This window comes from Staurois parvus, unplaced genomic scaffold, assembly GCF_062004578.1.
Source record: "Staurois parvus isolate SC_StPar_1 unplaced genomic scaffold, SC_StPar_1.0 ptg000044l, whole genome shotgun sequence".
Classification (NCBI taxonomy): Eukaryota; Metazoa; Chordata; class Amphibia; order Anura; family Ranidae; genus Staurois; species Staurois parvus.
In genome coordinates this window covers 6,224,958-6,247,514 of record NW_028317840.1, presented here as the reverse complement: position 1 = coordinate 6,247,514, position 22,557 = coordinate 6,224,958, and the positions used below count along the sequence as shown (strand labels likewise).

The 22,557-nt window shown below is 39.2% G+C and overlaps 1 protein-coding gene across 2 annotated transcripts in view; it reads right to left on the bottom strand.

Moving 5' to 3' along the window:
• The window catches only part of GRID2 (glutamate ionotropic receptor delta type subunit 2), a 1,339,544-nt gene that overhangs the window by 535,831 nt on the left and 781,156 nt on the right, over positions 1 to 22,557 (bottom strand). For both annotated transcript variants that reach the window (XR_016308769.1, XM_089663824.1), the window contains exon 5: positions 18,144 to 18,197. Coding sequence is in view for 1 of the 2 variants with exons in the window: in XM_089663824.1 (XP_089519950.1) it covers positions 18,144 to 18,197 (54 nt within the window). In the remaining variant the exon portion in view is untranslated. The remainder of the gene's footprint in view (positions 1 to 18,143; positions 18,198 to 22,557) is intronic.

The window sequence follows — 22,557 nt, the reverse complement described above, 5'->3', positions numbered from 1 at the left end:
TAAACACACTTTAAAACAAGCCCTCATTCAACTCTATTGTCATAGACATTGTGGAAAAACTCATTTTCAAAGTTCACAACAGAAATCTTAGTGTTTTTCCTAATATTGTTATATTATAACTCTGATAGTCTGCCAGCCTGTTAATAGACACACAGCAGGTGTTTCTAAGCTGTTAATAATTGACTAAAACATGACTTTAGAGTCCTTATTATGTTTTTTGTATGTTTTTATTGAATGCTTTTTAACACTTTTAAGCTCTATGAACACTGGGCACTTAGTCCACTTCATGAGGCTCTGACATTTTGGTGCAGGCAGAAGGCACAGGTGTTTCCAGTCCTGCTGCTGGTAGCCTGTATGTCAGGAACTGGATCACCTGCTGGTTCTTGGATCTGAAAGGTGCAATTCCAGTATGCACCAGTGGGTGTCTCCCAGTGGCCAGAAGGTGCCAGAAATTAGTCTTCACCTGATGCTGGTTGTTGGGAGAGTATTTAGTCCCTCCTCTAACATTCCACAGTCCCTCAGCATTTTGTATGTGTTCCCCATTTGTGTAACATATAACCCTGATGCCACCTGCCTGTACATGCTGCTTTGTACCTTTTCCCTATTTTCGCTCATTCCTTGCCCTTCAGCCTGATCCTGCTCTGACCTATTTATCCTGCCATTTATACAAAGCTTAATTAGTTAACGTTGGTTTGCTCATGCTCATGCATTTACTTCCGCTGGTTAGGTTCACTTTTATGCAGGTTCACTTGGTTTTGTATACTTTGGTGTATTTGGATGTTTGTATTGACTGTTATGTTCATATTGTTTGTCATTTGTGTTGTTTTACCTAAAAAAATCTAATTTTCTTTCATTTAGTTTTGGGTCAGGTGTTCTCTATGCAGATGCACACATATCTAGTTGCACCTGCTCTCCAGGATACCAGCACTTTGTATCCTAACACTATAAAGCCTCATAAGAGAACTGAGACAAATAATATTTGTGTTATGAGCATTTGACCCCGGGTGCATACTGCCCAAAATTTGGTAGCACTTGGTGCACCATCTAAGGAATTCCAGCCACAGAAAATTTCAGCTTCTCATATAATTTTACTATCTGTCAGCAGAAAAGCTGGTTGGTGCACCAAATTCTTCTGCCTACACCTAAATGCTGGAGGCTGAAATACTTAGTGTCCAAGGGACCTATTGCATACAAACCTGTACAAAGACACAAAATAGAAAAAAGGTACAGATTCCCCTAATTTTAGAAGAGACATAATTTCTGGGGAAGATGAATCAAGGAAGGAACAGGAAAAAGAAAGTAGAGAAAAAAAAAAGAAAAAACGAGAGGGATAAACATGATTACTTTGCTTCCACTATTGATAACAGTATTAATTAAAATAATTTCAGTGCGGTATGTTTAGTTTAAACTTTCAACTCATTTAGGTGTTTCATCTCTATAGAATACATTGCAAAACAAGAGAAAAGTTTTGATTTCAAACCTAAACATCCTAGTTAGAGAATTGTACATTACTGAGCATTTCTTTTGACTTAGCACAGCTGTCCTTCCAGACACTTTCTAGTTCCCAGAATTACCATAGTATAAGTAAAATGTTTTATCAACTCACTGATTAAGGTGAGCTTAAGGTGTGTCCAGCCACCCTGACAACATTTTCTCAAACTTGTTCTGACAACCCACTATTGGAAAGTAAGCTTCTGTAACACATTGACCTTATTACACATATTTCCACAGTAGAGGATGAGGAAAATAGCCACCCCTTAGCTCAGAATTGTATGGCTAAGAAAGAAAATACAAGTTTACTAAACTATTATCATCTGGCACCTAAAAAAATTCCAAAGCACAGATTAAAGGGGTATTATGAATATGTATGGTAAAGACATTATTTAGGAGGGCTATAGTGTCCTGCTAGTACCAAAAAAGATTTGGTCAGTGCTGTAAGATGTGCAGTAAGTTGCCCATAGGTCTATTTAATTTCTTTTTCATTTAGGACATAAAGAACAATCACTGATCCTGAATCTGACACGTGAAAGGTCCTCTGGGCTACCTACAGATGTAATACAAGCTGCTTGCTTCTGACACCGACTGTGTATTCACCACAAACCAAACAATACATTAACATAAAAAGTGTAGCGCAATCCATCAGAATACGAATATTTATAATATTCATTGAGGTACGCTTCACGCAGAATAAATAGTTTTGTAAGTCTCCCAAACTTAGAACAGGAAACCAGGGGGCATGCTGCAGAATAGTATTTTATTGTTCAGTGGATAGTGAGCCCACATCCTGTTCCCTTTTGATTTGCAGGAAATATCAGTAGACGTCACCCATGAGGTCAGTATACTGAGATTAAAATGTGATATAATTCCCCTCCTAGCTGTGGAAGTGAGTATAAGTCTTAACAAATTAGCTTTATGAAGAGGCAGTAGGCATTATTTTTGCTCAGTATGTACAGCATCTAGTACACTGCATGAAATGCTCATTTTATGCAAGTCAGTAGGTCTACTGCATCAACACTACATTTTAAATGATTCCTTGTGGCCTTTGGGCATGCATGGCTTTTAGTTTGATGTTTGCTTTGGTGGTGCCTGTGCTTGTCAGTGCAGAGCCCTAACTGGGAAAGTACGCACAAGACTGTCTCCAGGGTCACAGAGCCACCCTCTATGCAGAAATCAATAGGATACAGTTTACAGTACAGACACTAGAAAAAAAAGGAGCAATAACAACGCAAGTACTTGAGGAATGCAAATAAATATTTTTATGTATTTTAAGCCCTCCTTAAAATATAACATTTATATATATATTTTATATTTTAAGGAGGGCTTCATAACTATTTAACTTTTTTTCCTATCTCTGAAATAGAACGTATGCTTTTCTTCCACATTTTAAGTAATCAACCCTTGTTTACAGCATGCAAAACCAATAGTAGTATAACAGATGATGTTAAACTGGAGTAAAGGATGTCTATATAATTAAGACATAAGTGTCACAAAAGCTGGAAACCTTGAGTGGATACTGGTCTGAAGTACCAGAAAATAAAAGGGAGTTGTAACAGTCCTGTGCTATGATGTAGTTTCCATAGGTACACCTAGAGTAGAACACCCTTTGTTGAGCTACATTGTTGGAAATGAAAAGTTTCAGATTGTCCTTATATTTCATTTTTTCTATGTTAACATATCTTTTAGTTATGAATCATTATCTCATGCTTTTCACACATTATATCATGTTTTCATACATTTGCCTGATGCACATGCAGATTTAAAAAAATAAATAAATAAAAATAAAAAAAACTTTTTTTTTAGCATTAGAATAATCTCTTGTCAACAAATGGCAAAAAGCAATTGGAAAATCAATTTCAGGGAAGAAGTGCTTGAGATGATTGTTGCTTGGACCTTGAAGAAAGGGACACACCCCGCCACAACCCAGGTTGCCAGCATCTCTCTCTCTCTCTGAGTTTCTCACTGATTTTATCAAGTGGATAAATTGTTTTAACTGGCTGATTTGTTTCATTTACAACAAATATTACTATTTAAACTACTGCACTATCATCAGCTTTCTGTTGGCACCTTGATGAACTCTTTTCCTTTCAATGGGAATTGTTTTCTGCTGCCGCTAAGGATTGATTTCAGAGTTGATACACACATGCGTGGGGAAACATGCTGTGACTGTGGTACCTGTTACAGCATATGGTCTAGTGAGTGTACACTTTTAATTAAGGTGGTGGCAGTTGTTGTTTCTATTACACAGAGAGTATCTGATGGATGGTGGAAGATTTCCCTTTTTTTTAATATCTATGGACTTTTGTCACAATGTTTTAACTTCCTGTATGTGAGACTGCAAGAGACCTTCAATAGGTGTGTTTGGGACTAGCCATTTTGCATTACAAACATGCAAGCAAAACGTGTTTTCAGATCATCAGATTATCTAAAATAGGCTGAGGCAGTCTGGTGTACTACAGCAATTACTGGGTGAAACAGAAAGCCTTGAGCTGGTAGTCTTTTTTCCCTAATCAAGGGTTAGTCTTAAACTTTGACTGCAATGTTCACTAAATTTACAGCAGATATATCATAATCGCAAATACAACCGCTCTGAAAACATGAGTCATATTAAGTTGATTTCTAATTAGCAATGTGCGTCAGCTATGAAAGAGGACTGTCACTTAGCATTTTGTTAATTGAATTTTCAAACCATAATAAAGCAATTTGCAGATTTAAATAGGCTGCAAGGTCTATATTTTTAAACCTTCCTGATCCTGCATGAGTTTTGATCAAGAAAGTTGATTCCCTTGTATTTAATAGAAGTTGCAGCTGTAAAACAATACTGTACTATTTAATGTATTATAGAGAACAGCCTACAATTGAACACATATGCCAAACATGAACAAACTGTATATGCATAAATGGATTAATGGTTCTCATTTTGAACTGTAAGTCTAGACAAACACTTGGCAAGATAGTTGCTAAATACTAAAAAAAAAAAAAAAAAAAAAAAAAAAAATCTAAGCAAACAAAACAAAAATCACCACTGTGGCCTAATCAAGGAACATCAAACCATATAATGGAATTACAGTATAGGGAAAAGCTTTAAGAAGAGCTCAAGGCTCCCCCCAAAAAAATTAAAGGATACAACCAAGAGGAACTTCCCCTTTTGGGTGAAGTTCTGATTTAATGCCTTTATGTTATTCAGGACAGAATGCCTAAGGGCTCGTTCACACTTGGCTGTTTTACCAACGCTTGCCAAACGCCCCTATAGCGTTTGGCAAGCGTTGGTCCGGTGTTTGCGGAGCGTTTTCAAACGCTCGGCAAACGCTCCGCAAACGCCGCATGCACGGTTTAGCAGAGGTTGCTAGGCATTTGCAGAGCGTTAAAAACGCCCCACAAATGCCTATAATGCAGTTTGAATGGCGTTACCGCTCTGCAAATGCCCCGCAACCACGTCGCAACCTCATCACAAACACCAGCCAGGCGTTTGCGGAGCGGCACCATAGACTAGAATAGGAGGCTTCAACGCCTCCTGACTCGACCAGAGGCGTCCGTTTTGCCGACGCGACGCAAACGCTCCCGTTAGAAAAGCACCATGTGCTGTAATGTGCAGAATTGGCAGAGGCGTTTGGGAAGCGGTAAAAACGCTTCCGAAATGCCTCTCTGCCGCCTGCACACAACGCTAGTGTGAACGTAGCCTTAGAAAAGCTTTGAAAACATCCTGAGGACTGCCACAGATTGGTGGATATTTCTGGTTGGAGACTGTGGCCTGTATTAGACTAACAAATTAGGAGTTTGCATGTGGGCCAACAGTGATTAAGTGAATTGCTCACAAAAGTGGTTCAGCATGTTTAAAACAGGAATCCTACTGTTAGATGCTTAGCATTTTTCTTATGTCAATGCTTAAGCCTCAGGAACAATGCAGATCCATCACATAGCTAGTGAAGCTTTCTTGGACTCAGGAGCAAGAGATATTTACTAGTGATGAGCTGAACACCTCCCTGTTCGGTTCACAGTTGCACATTCAGGCCTATTGAAAATTTGACCGCAAACTTCAAACAGAGGGGCCAAATTATCTGAGTATCCAGTAAGATACCGCACAGTTAGTAAAATACCACATTAGTTATATTATAAAGTCATGTGGTATTTTAGTAGTAAAAACATTATTTCATGTTTCAGCTGTCAGCGGGGTTACCGACATTGCCTGGCAATTGAAATAACAAAAACAAACAAAAACGTGTGCCCCCCTCCCCCCATTCATACCAAGCCCTTCGGGTCTAGTATGCATTTTGCGGGACACCCCATGACAAAAAATGATGGTGCCTCCCTCAAAATCCATACCAGACCCTTATCCAAGCATGCAGCCTGGCAGGCCAGGAAAGGGGGGGACAAGTGAGTCCCCCCCCAACCATACCAGGCCCCATGCCCTCAACATGGGGAGTGCTTTGGGGAAGGGGTCTCCCCCCCAAAGCACCTTCTCCCCATGTTGATGGGGACAAGGGTCTCTTCTCTACAACCGTGGCTGTGGGTGGGGGGCTTATCAGAATCTGGAAGCCCCCTTTAACAAGGGGACCCCCAGATCCCAGCCCTTCCCATGTGAATGTGTAGTGGATTGTGATAGACAGTCCACGTTCTATTAGATGATCAGTAAAATGACAATTTTATAGTCTTGCTACTCTCTGCTTCGCTTTCTCTAAATTCCTTACTCTCTTAAGAAAACAATCAGATATAGGGTAACGGAACAATGATAATCAAAGATGGTGCCTTCATTTGGAGTCTCACCCTAGGTGACTCATTAGAAGAAAAGTATCTTTTAACGTAAACAACCCCAATAAAAGGGAATGTGTCATTTTGGTGACAATGATTGGAAGATATCAACACGGATGGAAGAACATGCAGGAAACCTAGGGGACTTTTCACCCAATCATCGTAGATGCTTCGCCTGTGTCATGAGACTTATAAATGTTACTGTTATTTCCTCAATAAAGTAGAAATTAGGAAGTTGGCAAACAGCATTTATGTGCCAGTGTCTTACTTCCACGTGCACGTATTCTCACATTAATTAGGCTCACTGGTAGATCACAACAGCTGTGGTCGGTAAGTGATCACATCCAAAACAAATGAGTATGGGGTACATGGTGCCGGTACTCATTCACAAAAAAAAGTGTAGAATAAAAAGATCCAATGTCAATCACGATGCCCGCCGCTACTGCTGACTCAGAAAAAAGAAAAACAGATGCTCTGCTCTTGATGCTGGCTCCCGCCGTCTGACAGCTGTGCCAAGATGACAGTTATTAAAAACTGTGATGATGTCACCCCCCGGTCACCCCCAGCCCCTTGTGACGTTATCATGTGCTGTGATTGGCCAAAGCATTGTACCTGACCTATGGCCAGGTGCGTTGCTTTTGCCAATCACAATTAACTGTCAGGGCGCAGTGCATTGTGGGGCACGGTGGGCCAGCAGCCTACCGAACTCCCTTACCATTCGTGTGTTCGCCGAATACACAAGCAGCTGATGCTCAAGTCGAACTAATGTTCACTATATACCCAATACTACTAGTTACTAAGATAACAGAATGTGTATATTTGTAATTCTGCTTTTGCATTTGTATAAAATTCCTGTCAACAGAAACTAGAATATAAAGCATTGTATTAGAAATATCATACAGTAAGAACTGTTGAAATTGGATGTCAGTGTTAAGGACATTTCTTTTTAGAGTCTCAGTGTGCCCAGATACAAAAGCCCCACTCTCTATGTGAGAAAAGAATTTTGATAATTACTGAAAAGAAAACTGGAATCAATGACAGAGTAGCCATTTGGAGACTATATACACAAAAGGAGAATAACCAGTTTAAAGGAAAACAAAATCCAGATACCTATGGAATGGAAAATACTTATATGGTCTGATGAGTCATCTATGCTTGCACAAATCCAAAAAATACCCTTCACTTGCAGTGTCTGCGGACAATTTCTCTAGCTTATTCCCTGGGTGGTAGATTCCACAGACAACATCAGAAGAGCTAAATAAGGGGGCAAATATACAATTTTCACTTTCTCTAGTAAAACTGCAAAGTTACAACAGTTCAATTTCCTGGCTACAGGAACAAAACTTCCTCTTAAAATGTGACAGTATAATTAATTAATGTATTCTGAACCCAAAGCACTGTTAAAATATTTTCAAAATTCTTTTAAAACACCTGGCTGAAATGCAAGGTTAAAATTTTGGCCTGAACTCATTTGACTAAAATGAATATAGCATAATCTGGGTTGATTATGAAAAGGAGAGCCAAATTCTGCTTAGATGACACTATTTAGGTGACAGTGAAGGTTACTTTGTCTTTTTTCTTGGAACGTAACTTGAGTAAAAACTGTATGTTTGTATTGATACACTCCCCCTGTACAATACTGCATGACCTTCCTGATCCTATGAGCGCTGAATCAGCATAAAATACCTAAAAGCAAGCAAAGTGGTTTATCACTGACTAGTTTTTCTCCTTGTTGGCTTGGTGATTTACATTTGTTTAATTTTAATTGAAGCAAGAGACCTGCAAATTAATTGAGCCTTAAATGTGTTTCCAGGTTAAACATCATTTATCCAGTCTGCTTCTTACTCCTATGTTGTATATTTTGTAACACATAAAGGATGTTCCAGAAAGGAGATCAGAATTGGTCCTGTACAACACATTGTGCTAGATAAAGACCACAGCCAACAGGCAGTCAATGGCATCATTTGTGGTAACTGTAGAAGGATTTCAAGTCTTTAATTCATAAAGAATTATGCTGAATATTGAAAAAATTAACACAAAATAAAATTTTACATTTTACACTTTTTGAGCAAGAAAAATGTCACAGTATAACAAAGATACCATGTAATGCCAATAAATAGAGTATTAACAATACACTAACGATTAGAGATAATAATAAGGGATAGATGAAGCATGTTATATTCAGAGATACACTGTGTGCATAATTATTAGGCAAGTGAGTATTTTGAATAAATTATCATTTTTATACATATTGTCCAACTCCAAGCTGTATAAACTTGAATGTTTATTGGATTTAAGTATATCATGTGAAGTGTATTTGTGTAATGAGGGAGGGTGTGGCCTAAAGAGATCAACACCTTATATCAAGGTTTGTATAATTATTAGGCAGCATTTTTCCTCAGGCAAAATGGGCCAAATTAGATTTCACTGACTCTGAAAAGTCAAAAATTGTAAAAGGTCCTTCAGAGAGATGCAGCACTCTTGATATTGCTAAGATATTGGGGTGTGATCACAGAGCCATCAAACGTTTTGTTTCAAATACTCAACCTCTTCCTCCATGCTGACTCCTGCAGGAGTGGGACCTGATGCAGTTGCTGGTGTCCTAGACTCACCTCTTACCCAGCTGGAGGACCCTGCTAGCAGCTGCTTTGTGAACAGGGCCTCTTCCTCTCTTCACCTGAGGCCTGACCTGCCATCTATTCCTCAGATTTAGCAGGTGAAGTTAAGAGTATGACAATAGAAATATCTTTAGGTCGCCAGAATATGCAAAAACTCTGTGAGCGAATCTCGGCATTGGAGAGACGGGTTTGCACTATAGGGGATGATTGCCAACCGTTGCAGAGAGATGTTCGCTATATGCAATCTGTATCCTCCACTAACGCTGCCAGACTAGAAAATCTGGAAAATCATCTACGTAGAAACAATGTGCGAGTAGTGGGCATTCCTGAAAGAGCTGAGGGGAAAAATCCTGTGACTTTCATTGAATCCTGGCTGATGGCCACCTTTAGGAAAGATGCCTTTTCTTCCATGTTTGCTGTGAAGAGAGCCCATAGGGTTCCCATGAGACCCCCTCCCACAGGTGCTCCTCTGAGACCCTTCCTGCTTCGCTTACTTATTTATAGAGACAGAGATGCCATCCTGACCAAAGCTAGAACAACAGCAAATCTGTCCATGGATAATGCTCAAATATCCTTGTTTCCTGGCTTTTCAGCAAAGGTACAGAGACAACGGGTAAAGTTTCTGGATATAAAAAAGAGACTGCATGCTCTTGGTGTTCAATACTTTATGCTCTACCCTGCCAAGTTGAAGGTAATAGTAAATGGCACATCCCAGTTCTTCGACAATCCTTCGGCAGCAATGAACTGGCTAGATAGAGAAGATCGCAATCTGGCTCAACGTACACCTGCTTAACAGATGGGTGTCCTCCTATTCTTTTTATTCTATGATGCTGTACTACTTTCACCTTACATAGCGGAATTACCTCTGACCCCCTTTTTTCTCTTGTTTTGGTTATTGCTGCTGTATATGAAGACTGCCATTGGGGGCGATCACCTACCAGGCAAACATTCCCTTCTTTCACGACTTGGATGCGGGCCTAAGCGGCTATATTTGTTCACCCCATACTGCAGTCCTGCATGAACTTACTTATTCCTCTATCATGAGGAATTCTGTACCTTTTTGGACCCGGTTGGTCCAATTGTTTATGATTCTTGTGTTTTTTTATGTTTCTTTTTTGCAGGTGGGACTCTTATGTATGTATACACTATTAGCTGTGTGCCTCCTTCCTACCCAATGGACTGTAGGCCTTCACTCTATTTCTTATGCTCCTATGGTAAGATGGTATTCCTTACTTTTGCTAGGGTCTATAGTCCTGCATATCCTTGTATTGCTCAATATTCTGTATAAGGGGGAACACCCTAGAGTCTCCCATGGGTCATTGTTAATCTGTTTCATGCGGGACACAATCCATAAAAGTTAAATTTTTTTGACCTGGAATATACGGGGCCTAAAAGATAAGGTTACAAAAGGGGCTATGTTTAGTTATTTTAATAATTTGCAGCTGTCTTTCATATGTTTGCAGGAGACTCATTTACAGCCCAATTCCATCCACTTGTTGCGATCTCAAAAATGTCCTACCCAATTTCACTCTACGTATTCTTCTTTTGCCTGAGGGGTGAGTGTATTGATATCTAAAACAATCTAATTTGTGTGTCTGAAGCAGCAGATTGATGAAATGGGCTGATATGTTTTTTTGGTATGTAAATTGAATGGTTTTTATGTATTTTTGCTGCCGTGTATGTCCCTCCACCATTCTCCTCAGAGCCTTTGAAAAAACTTGCTCAATTCATAGCCCCATACCTGAATGTCCCAGTCCTAGCCTTGGGGGACTTCAATAATTTTTTGAACCCTACTTTGGATAAATTATCTCTCACCCTGCGGAATATGCCCTCAGCTGCTCAGTGTACACCCTTTGCTATCCTTCTTACTGAACTAGGTCTGAGGGATTTGTGGAGGGAGAAGCATGCAGATCTTAAATGTTACTCGTTATTCATCCTCCCATGGTGGTTTGTCCTGTATAGATTTGAGGTTCGGTAACTCTGCTCTAATGCCCCATGTAGAGGATTCAGCCTATAAACCCTGTCTCCTTTTGGAACACTCTCTTTTCTGGGTATGATTATCGATCCGTCTGCTGTCCACATGTTCTCTGTGGTGACTTAATCCATTCTGGTTGACTCTCTTCCCCACATTTGACCCCCTTCCCCAAGCTTTGACTGACTTCCTTATATTTAATACTGGTTCTGATTCTGTGGCTATCCTTTGGAATACGTTTAAAGCATACTTTCGAGGGCTACTTATACAAGAGATTACTACTGTTAAACATAACTCCCGGGAATGGGAGGATGAGGTTCTTGCAGAGGTTCAGCGTAGGGAGATAGAGTTAGTGGCCAATCCTAACCCTACTACTCAGCAACAATGGGTAGAAGCACAATCATTGCATAAAAGGTTGGTCCTATCTGCTGCAGAAAAGAGGCGCTATTTGCTACAGCAGAATTACTTTGAGGAAGGGGAGAATACTGGTTATGTTTTGGCTCTGGTGGCGAGGGCTCAACGAGACACTTCTTCCATTGATGCCAACACCTCGGCCACTGGAGAAGTAGTTACGTCTACTACTGCTATTATTGATACGTTTCACCACTTTTATACTGAGCTCTATGCATCAAAGACTGCTTCCACACCTGAAATGTTGGGGACTTTTCTGGATAGCTGCCCTTTTCCTCAATTATCTGCCTCGGATCTGGTTGAATTGAATTCCCCTATAACTATTGAAGAGCTTGCGGAGACCTTGGCTGCTGCCCCTACTAATAAATCCCCGAGATCTGACGGGCTCCCGGCTGAAATATACAGAAGATATGGGGAGGTCCTTCTTCCATCTTTACATAGAGCGTTACAGGAGGCCTTGGACACTGGGGATCTCCCAGATTCGATTACAGAGGCTATCATTATGGTGACCCCAAAACCTGGGAAGAACAGGCTGCACACTGATTCCTATCAGCCTATCTCTTTGCTAAATACAGACGTAAAACTCCTTGCAAGAGCTCTTTCTTCTAGACTCTCTTGGGTGATAGCAACCTGATACATCCAGACCAGTCAGGATTTATCCCTCTCTAGGTCAACTGCCAATAATATTAGACGTTTGTTTCTCAATTTGCAGATACCTGTAGATAGTTATCCCAATCAGTGTGCTTTACAGTAAAGCACACACTCCCCTGCCCCCTAGCAAAACACTCCCATCACACAGTTAACCCTTTAATCGCCCCTCATTGTTAACCCCTTCCTACCCAGTGCTATTAGTACAGTGTCAGTGCTTTTTTTAGCACTGATCACTGTATTGGTGTCACTGGGGATGTCAGTGAAACTAAGTCAGTTTCTCCCAGTGTAGGAATGCCCGCTGCATTCCTGCAGTCCCACTATAAGTCACTGATCGCCGCCATAATTTGCTGATTGCTGCCATTATTAGTATAAAAAAAATACAGTATCTATACCGCCATTTATAAATGCTATAACTTTCACGTAAACCAATTCATTTACACGTATTGGGATTTTTTTAAGCAAAGACATGTCACAGAATACATTTTGGCCGAAATTTATGATGAAATTTGATTTTTAAATTTTTTTACTGGACATGTTTAATAGCAAAAAGTCCAAAATATTTTTTTTCTCAAAATTGTTGGTCTTTTTTTTTATAGCGCAAAAAATTAAAAAACACACAGGCGATCAAATACCACCAAAACAAAAGCTCACTTTGTGAGAAAAAAAGGACATACAGTAACTTTCATTTGGGTGCAGCATTGTATGACTGTGCAATGGTCAGTTAAAGTAACGCAGTGCCGCAACACAAACCGCTTCTTTAACTGCTTCTTGACCGCCCTATAGCAGAAATACAGCTACAGGGCGGTACGGGTGCGCAAAATCACCTGTATATATATATATGTGATTCGCCCTCCCACGGTTTTCACGCCCCTCCCAGATAGTGTCAGATTGCCCCTCAGTACACCAGTAATCACATTTAACCCCTTGATTGCCAGGAAGACGCTCATACACAGTAAACCTCCATTGCTAGTATAGTGTTGGCGATCGGCTTTCATGTAAAAGCAATCCTAGTGGCTAAATATCTGCAGGATTGCTTTTACAAGCAGTGGGAGACGATGTCCCCCCTCCCCCGCTGCCTTCCACGGCTTTCTCAGGCAGTCCCTTGCCATCGGGGGAACCTGAGAATGCAGCCAGTGTTTCTGTCAGCTGACCATAGAGCTGATTGGAGACCAGAATGGTGTCAATCAACTCTATAGTCTAAGAAATTGGAAGCTATGAGCAGTTCATCACTTCAGTTTCGCAGGATATAAACAGCGCCATTTGTAAATTGGAAAAGCATCTGATCACACCGATTTGGTTTGATTAGATAATGTAAGGGCAGAGGAGATATCTAGAGCCTGATAGACCCCAGATTTCTCAAAAAAGAATATATGACAATGCCCATTGAAGTTATAGGGGATAATTGAATTCCCTGTGATAGCATTAAAAGTGAACAAAAAAAAAATGAAAGGGACAGTGAATAATTAAAAAAATCAAAATAACTTAAAAAAAAAAGAAAAAAAACCCTTTCCCCCTATCTCCCTGAATGTCAGATCAAGGACAGTAATTCTAGCACTAGACCTCCTCTGTAAATCTAAAATGGTAGGTTGTAAAGGCTTTTAAAGTGTTGCCTATGGATATAAAAAAATGTATGCAGTTTGTCACCATTGCACGAGGCACGCACAGTTTTAAAGCATGCCATGTTTGTGTCAATTTACTCGTCATACCATCATATTTTATAGTTTGCCAAATAATTGGCCAATATATTGTTTTTTTGCATTAAAAGCAAAAAAAGTGTATTTTGAAAAATCGCTGAGCGAATATTATGTGACATAAAACATTTCAGCACCCACAATTTTATTCACTAGGGTGTTTGCTTTAAAAATATATATAATGTCTGGGAGTTGAAAGTAATTTCCTAGCAAACAATACTGATTTTTTTTCATGTGAACAAAAAGTGCCAGAAAAGGCTTGGTCTTCAGGTGGCTAGAAGAGTGAATGATGTGTGGCATAAACTTCTAATGCTGGGCATAAAATGCCCACACACCCCAAAATGACCCCTTTTTGGAAAGTAGACACCCCAAACTATTTGCTGAGAGGCATGTTGAGTCAATAGAAGAATTAATTTTTTTACCACAAGTTTTTGGAAAATGACATTAAACATTTTTTTTTTACACAAAATTTTCACTTAAATGATTTATTGCTCACATATGCCATGATTATATGTGAAATTACTCCCCAAAATACATTCTGATACTTCTCCTGAGTATGGGGGTACCTCATGTGAGAGACTTTTTGGCAAGTACAGGACCCTAAAATCCAATAAGCACCTTTAGGCTTTTAAAAGGGCTTAATTTCCTCATTACACTTCCTGACTACCTATCACAGTTTAGGAGGCCCTGAAATGCCAAGATAGCAGATCTCATTTGTTGCCACAAGTTTTTGGAAAATGTAGAAAGAAAACAAAAATATATTTTTCCTTTCTTTTATTTATATTTCATAACCTTGTGAGAAAAATTGAGATCTGAAAAATACTCACCATGCCTCTTTTTAAATTCCTTGGGGTGTCTACTTTCTAAAAAGGGGTCATTTGGGGGGGGGGGGGGTTTGGTGCTATCCTGGCATTGCAGGGCCTCTGAAACTGTAATAGGTAGTGAGGAAGTGAAATGAGGAAATTACGCACCTTCCGGCTTTCAAAGTGGTCATTGGATTTCAGGCTCCTGTATGTGGCTAGGCTCCCAAAAAGTCTCACACATGTGGTATCCCCATACTCAGTAGAAGTAGAAGAATGTATTTTGGGTGTAATTCCACATATATCCATGGCTTTAAATTACAACTTTGTGTAAACAAAAAAATATGCTTTTGTCATTTTTCAAAATTTTGTAGAAAAAAAATAAATCTTCCATGGACTCAATATGCCTCTCAGCAGATAGTTTAGTGTGTCTACTTTCTGAAAAGGGGTCATTTGGGGGTATTTGTACTGTCCTTGTATTTTAGCACCTCAAGAAATGTGATGGCCAGTCAGAAAGTAAAAGCTGTGTAAATTCCATTATGTATACCATAACTATGTAGACGCTATAACTTTCCCACAAAGCAATCAATATACACTTATTGGAATTTTTTTTTACCAAAAAGCAGAATACATTTTGGCCTAAATTTATGACTAACTTTGAGTTTACTATATATTTTTTATAGCCAAAAATACAAAAATACAAACTTTTTGGTATTTTTTTGTTTAAACCTTAAAAAAATGAAAAGCACACAGGTGATCAAATACCACCAAAAGAAAGCTCTATTTGTGTGAAAAAAAGGATGTACATTTTGTTTGGGTACAGTATTGCATGACCATGCAATTATCAGTTGAAATAATGCAGTGCCAAAAACCAAAAAGAGGCCTGGTCATTAAGGGGGGTAAATCCTCAGGATGGCAAGGGGTTAAGGACACCTGCTTTTAACAAATTATTATTTTGGTGTTTGGCATCAACAACTCTATACAATTTTCACTTTTTATGTGTCGCGAACGAGCGCACCAGAGGCAGGACGCAGCATCCATTTTGTTAAGAATCTCCATTTTCTCCCCTCACTCCCTCCCCCTCCCTCTCTGAGAGGCACAGAGACATTTGGCCAGTGTGTGTGTGCTGGCTGTGTGTCACTGGCAGGCTAAGGCACAGCAGGGAACCCCCGAGCTATAAAACATTTTTGAGCTAGGTGCCTGGCTGTCTGGGCGAGCTGTACCATATAACACCTTGTATAAGATAAGGCAAGCTTTCCCAGGAGTTCAAGGCATTCCAGCAAAGCACGAACCAGAGAACCACTTTTCCAAAATTCCTTTTTCCCCTATGTCTCATATCTTGGAATATGAGAGACCTACATAAAAACCAGACATATCGCCAGATTGGCTAAGAGGAGACGAACAATTTGATGGGTCACTCTCCTTGTCTCGAATACATAGGAAAGCAGAAAAGTAGATCTCGGGAACCATTCAGTGTAGAATTTCATAATTCATGTCTAATCAATCCTCAGACGTGTCTGCATAATAATCTACCCGCGGGTGGAATGTCACTTGTGCATAGGAAAAGTTATGAGCAAAATATGAGTTATGAGAGATTCTGGATCTAGTTGAGGTATCCGCCCGACCACCCCTCCCTAAATGAGGCATTGGTCCTTGGCTTTAGAGACACTCCCTGCTGGGGGACAGCAAAATGGGCTGTCAGGCCTAAGAGAGCAAAGTTGAAGAATTCTCCCATTTACTGTAAAATCAATACCACCTGGGGAGACCCGTACCCTTTCACTCTGAAACTTAATTTGCTAACCCAAGACTTTGGCAAGTACCCTTTAACCTCTTTCTGTTATCTCTTTGCTTTGCTGTTGTTCTCTGTATATTTATATATATATATTGGTTACATCTTTGTTCTGTAAATATTTTTATTGCACCCTTTTTGACTTTTAAGTAATAAATCTTTCCTTCTGAAAGTGTTGAACTGTTTCTATAGCTCTTAATTGCAATTTACGAATTCCTGCCTCTAAAAGAGACGCTATTGTGTTTGTTTAACCCTCTGTATAACCGGCCTGCGGTGACCGTGTTATACAGGCGATTACTGTACCTCAACCATTATAGTGTTATTGCGGATATTGCCGAGTTTCCTCTTTCTCTGTACAAAAAGAAGGTGGTGGCAGTGTGAAGGGTTAATTGCGTAATTAATCTGACCCAGTAACAATCGCTCAGGCTGCCGGTACATCGATTGTGGTACAATTAGCTGGAAAATCGGTGTGCAGGGTGAAGCTGAGTGTGGCATTGTTACACACGTGACATTGCGGTTTTAGATTGGCTAGTCCTTCGGTCACGATTTTGGTGAGAAGGGCTGGGGTCTGACACCGCGGTCATCACATATTGGTGACAGCGATCGTGGGATTGTCGCATATTGGTGGCAGCGATCCCGAGTCCGTCACAATATGCTCATAACATTAACCAAAGGAGCAGCACAATATCATCAATTTGCTGCCCACCATGATGTTGTTAGATGCCTTCATAATGTGATTCTATGCATGGGGATATAATTGTGAAACCAAAATCTGGGTATTTTTTGCAGCATATTTTTTCTTTCACATTTTTGGAAAATAGGTAGATACGTAGATATTTCCTATCATTTAGTCTGCATTAGCATACAGGCAAAGAAATACACACACAATGACACTATGGCTCTTACTTCATGGAAGCTACACATGTGCAACTAAATTAAGTTTGGATTTCTACCTACAGCATTTGTAACTAGTGTAGTTTTGCAACCGCATTAAGGACAAGAGAGGACATAAAGCTAAATCGTTACTTGTGAATGTTATTGTCGAATTTTCCAATAAAAATTACGCTTGAGGTGATTGTAGCCCTATTAGTGCATTTGTGACAGAAACAATTGAGTACTGTCCGTGATACTTTTTTTCTTTGCACTAACATACAATTTTGAGGACAAGCTTTCGGGGTATGTCCCCTTCTTCAAAGTCCAAGTAGTACTATACAAATCACAAAGTTTCAGCAGAATGTTAGAAGGGATGAAAAAAAAAAAAAGAAGCTAGAGATAAGATACAGCAAAAGCGAGGGGGGGAGGGGGGGAATACTACACTCATACAGAGGGAGTCAAGCTTGAGCTAATAGTCATAAAACTGTTGGATAATGAGTGAGGAATCCCATGTCCAAATTAACACCGTTAACGGCCTTAATTTAGACATGGGATTCCTCACTCATTATCCAACAGTTTTATGACTATTAGCTCAAGCTTGACTCCCTCTGTGTGAGTGCAGTATTTCCACCCCCCCCTCCCCCCTCGCTTTTTCTGTATCTTATCTCTAGCCTCCTTTTTTTTTCATCCCTTCTAACATTCTGCTGAAACTTTGTGATTTGTATAGTACTGCTTGGACGTTGAAGAAGGGGGCATACCCCGAAAGCTTGTCCTCAAAATTGTATGTTAGTGCAAAGAAAAAAAGTATCACGGACAGTACTCAATTGTTCCTGCCAATAAAAATTACAAATTGATAGGTGTTTCTATTAATGCCCACAAAATACTAAATGATCAAGTCCTAAAATATGATACCAGTGGTATGCTTTTACTTTAGTTATTATATTACTAAATAGATATCTTAATATTAGTTACTCTCTTGTCAAGCTAAAAGCCAGCAAAAAATGTGTTCTGCAAAGTCATACTTAACTTAAGACTGCCCTATCTAATGCAAATAAGTTCAATACTTTACAGAAATTCTAGAAAGGCAGTTACCTCATTTATTATGATCCAGTGACAGTCAAAGGCAACCAAATTAGTTTCAACCACCTGGAAATAGAAAATGAATATGAGTAAACACACATCAAATGTAAAGTGCTTGCAGCTAAGAAACAAAAAAAGCTTGCAAAACTCATTAAGATAAAGATAACCTAATTGCATTTTGTTCCCAATGAGACAATAAATAATTATCCAGCAAATTCAAAAAGAATCTATGATAATACAATAGATGAAAATTGCACTAGTTTCAGAGCAATGCAATGCTACATTCCTGAATATTCAACACAAAACCACCATGCACACAAATCAACTCTATAATGCAATCAGGTGAGCTCCCCATATGGAGACAAACATTGAAAATACTTATTTTTGCAAAAGGATAATTACACTGGATATCATATGTAATGAATGACAACCCATCCAACCTGAGATTGTTCTTTTAATATTTGAATTGTCACATAGGTGAGCATCTCTTGACATTTGTGAGTTGTCACAGCAACAAACAAATGTTGTAAGCATAGTTTATATTATTATTCACTGTAAACTGGTAGTGTGCACATAAAAACTGAGACGGTAAAATAACAAAACAAACTTTCTTCAGTATATATATATATATATATACGTATTAGTAGCTACTACTTTACAATGCTTGCATATGTACTTGAAACTGTACTTTATTTTGCCCTTACACTTTATTTTGTCCTATAGACAGAGTGCTTAACAGGAATTAAGATCTAAACGGCCTTATCTGTTTATAAAAAAAATGAAATGAAATACTTTTAGGGTGTTTTTAGTACCCCTCTATAATGTAAAACTTTTGTTGTAAAATATGTTTGGCTCATATGTGTTTTTTCTTTGATTTGAAAATGTACCTTTAATTTGTGAACTAGGGATTACTTGAAAGTGAGTTCATCTTTTCAGCACTGTATTTCTTTCCGAGTGAAATTGATTTAAATAGAATTAAACTTAATAACATAGCAGCATGTTAGCTCATTATAAATTCCAAGTGCGAAATGACAAAGGGCTAGAAAACATCTGTAGGCATTACACGAGTAGCTTTAGCTTACTGTAGAATCTATTCAGTGTGTCTTTCCTCAATAGAAGCTGACAGATAATCACATCTGGTGTAGTCTGTTTAAGATATCCTGATGATCAGTATTGATTAGCAGTAATTATGATAAATGAACTGTTGTACATATCCATCTCTATTGCTAATGCAAACAAATATACAGCCTTCAAGACAATGGATTGTTACAGATGCTTCCTGCAGGCTTCTCCTTAGGATCAGAATGTCAATATAATAGGATAAAATCATTCTTCATGCACTATATGTCACATGTGGGGATAATATCATTATGAGATGAAGATTCAAACATAAACATTCTAGTGCATTTAGGTAAGTTTCACTGGTTCAGATTTGTAATTGGGTATAAAAATGGAATAATAAACATGAGGTTGTCCATGTAAAAGCCTTTAAAAGTAATATGACCAAGGAGAAAATGACTTGTTTCAATTCTGTTTTGTAGAGGTGTAATAACCAGAATTCCTGATTGTTGGAAAAGGTTGTGTATCCCTGGCTGGTCCCTTTAAGCCTCACAACCAAAGCATTACAGGTTCATCAGAGTTAATTTCTCTCTCAGGCCTGTGACAGGAAACAGTGAGACTAGAGAATTCTGATTGGACCCATTGGCAACCTGGTTGGGATCTGGCCACAAGATAGGAAGCTAGGAAAGCAGACAGGGAACACAGGAAAAGGAAGCATGAAGGAAACAGGGCTGCTGTGGAGAGACCCAAAGATGAATAGGGAACCCCACTGACAGCTAAAACATTAAAGAATGTTTCTTTTTTTAATATTTAAATATTTTATTAGGAGTTTTAATTATACCATTTTACATATACAAAAGCCAACATCCAACAGATACATACTAACACAAAATACTCATATTTATCTGGCATTATGTCAAAGTATTAACTTGGATCTTGGTATCCTTTTTTTTCTTCTCTCTCCCTTTCACCCCCCCCCTACCTATCCCAAACCTTATACCCCCCTAACCCCTGAGCCCTTTCTACTTGGCCCTGACTATGTTCTTTCTTATTTATTCTATTGGTCCTATTCAAAGAATACTACAATTTTAATATTACATATCTCCTCCTTCTTCTTTTCTTTATTACATATATTCCAGGTATACGATTAAAGAATGTTTCACTACTAAAATACTGCATGACTTAATATAACTCATGCGCTATTTTAGATACTCAGATGCAGTAAGATATTGATCAGTAAATTGTCCCTGTTGGAAGTTCACAGTCAAACTTTTAGCAGGTTAGAATGTTTGACCGTGAACCGAACAGGGGGGTGTTCGGCCCATCACTAATAGAGAGCAGTAAGTATTAGTGACTTTACCAATTCTCACACTAAATTTGCTGAGACTAGCAGTCAGAGGCACAGTGCCTAAGACACATGCCAGAAGGTGCACTGCTATTTTTTTTAGGTGGAATTCTTGACAAACATTCATTTTTCAGGATGCTGTTTTTATTTGAGAGGGCTGGTTGGTGCAGCCTGAAGAAGTAAGGCGCTTGAGAGCAGAGTTCTTCTCACAAATCATCCTTCCTCCACCATCCTAGGAGAAAATTTGCTCCACAGATCTCCCCTTCTGCCATCTGAGGGTTCTACAACCTAGCCCACCATGTCTCCCCCAAAAGTTCCCAGATTCTAGTGCTTAGCTTGCTAAATTTTAGCAGCAGGAGAGGGAGACTCAGGGAGAAGGTGGTGAACTGTCCTCTCCAGATTCAGAGCAACCGATAGCGAATACGACGAAGATCTTGGATGCTATCTTCTCCTTCTCCTTCAACTGGAGCCATACTTTGTGATCATAGCTGCTTTTCAGCACAGCCTAAATTGATGCCATAATGTGCCTGGACTTCAACAGGACTCTTTTCTATGCTTTGCTTCCCTGCCAGCACTGTTTTGTTTCATTTATCTATATATTCTGTGCCAGCAATTTCATCAGGTTAGCGGTTTCCTTCGGCAATTACAGTCTGCTGGGAAATATGTCAGCCATCAGGGGATTTTAGCCTGCTATCAGCTGAACTCCAGTCATAGGAGTGAAGAATGAAATGCACTCCTGTGATCCATAGGAGAAGAATAGCCAAATAGATTTGGCTATACTTCTCCTTTAATCCAGACCTATTCTAATTGGGGTCACCAAAATTTCAATCCACCACTAGTCATGGGACCAAATATAGTCACCTACTCGCTGGCTTTGTTCTAGTTTATTCCAGGAGACACAAATATCCATCCATTAGAGCATACTCCTATTTTTCCACCACACATTCCTCCATGTCCCAAGTTGACTTTATTTTTCTCTCCAGTATTTTACTTTCCAGACTTTCTAACATAGACTTCGTGTACTCTCTTATCAAAATTGTTTTGCTCCCCTGACCCAATATGGCGCCTCAACCTCTTCTGGTTTATTTCCCTATGCAATTCAGAAAGACTTCACAGTGAATTAAAATTTTATTTGATACTAATAAGGGGACGGATATTATTCTGTCAGTCTGGAAGTCTTTTAAATTCCAAGCCTGCTCACTCCTTATAGCCCATATTTTCAGACCTAAAGCTTCCTCCAAGAATCTGTTGCATCAGGCCATGACTCATTTGATATCAGTAGAAAACAGGCTTACTAGCAACCCCTCCACTGACAATGCAGCTGGCTTAAAGCTACAAATAAAGGTAGTGAAACAACTCCATCATGATAAGACCAAGCAAACGCTCTTTTTCTCTAAACAGTGTGTATTTGAGCTTGGGGAAAAAATCTGCCAAATTCAGCATCCCCTGGCATCTCCTTCACTGATTCCAAACTGATCACAGTAGTGTTGTGTAAATTGTATCGTGCCCTGCATTTCTTTACTGTATTACATACCGTGTTAGAAATTCAGGATTTTCTGCAACGCATTTAGTTCCTGCAAGTGACTGTGTAGCAGGTGACTTTATTAGACACACCACTTTCCACTGATGAAAGAGCAACAGCTATAGCACAATTTGCTAGTGCCAAGACCCCAGGTACGAACGGGTTACCCATTAAATTTTATACCCATTACATTGATACATTAATCCATGCATTATTTTACCTATTTAACAACATATTTGACTCCTCCACACTCCAGACCTCTATGATAGAAGCCCTCATAATATTGATACCAAAACATGGGAAGAACCATTTGTTATCAGAATCTTATAGACCAATTTCGCAGTTGCAGACACATATTAAATAATACGTAAACCCAACATTTTGTATTCCTGATGTGTGCCTGCTGTACCATGTACTTGTATGAAAAAGTATCCTGTTCTCTTTGCATTGCTTCCTTTTTGTGAAATCTCTGTTGTTCCTTCCAGTCCCCCTGCCTTCCT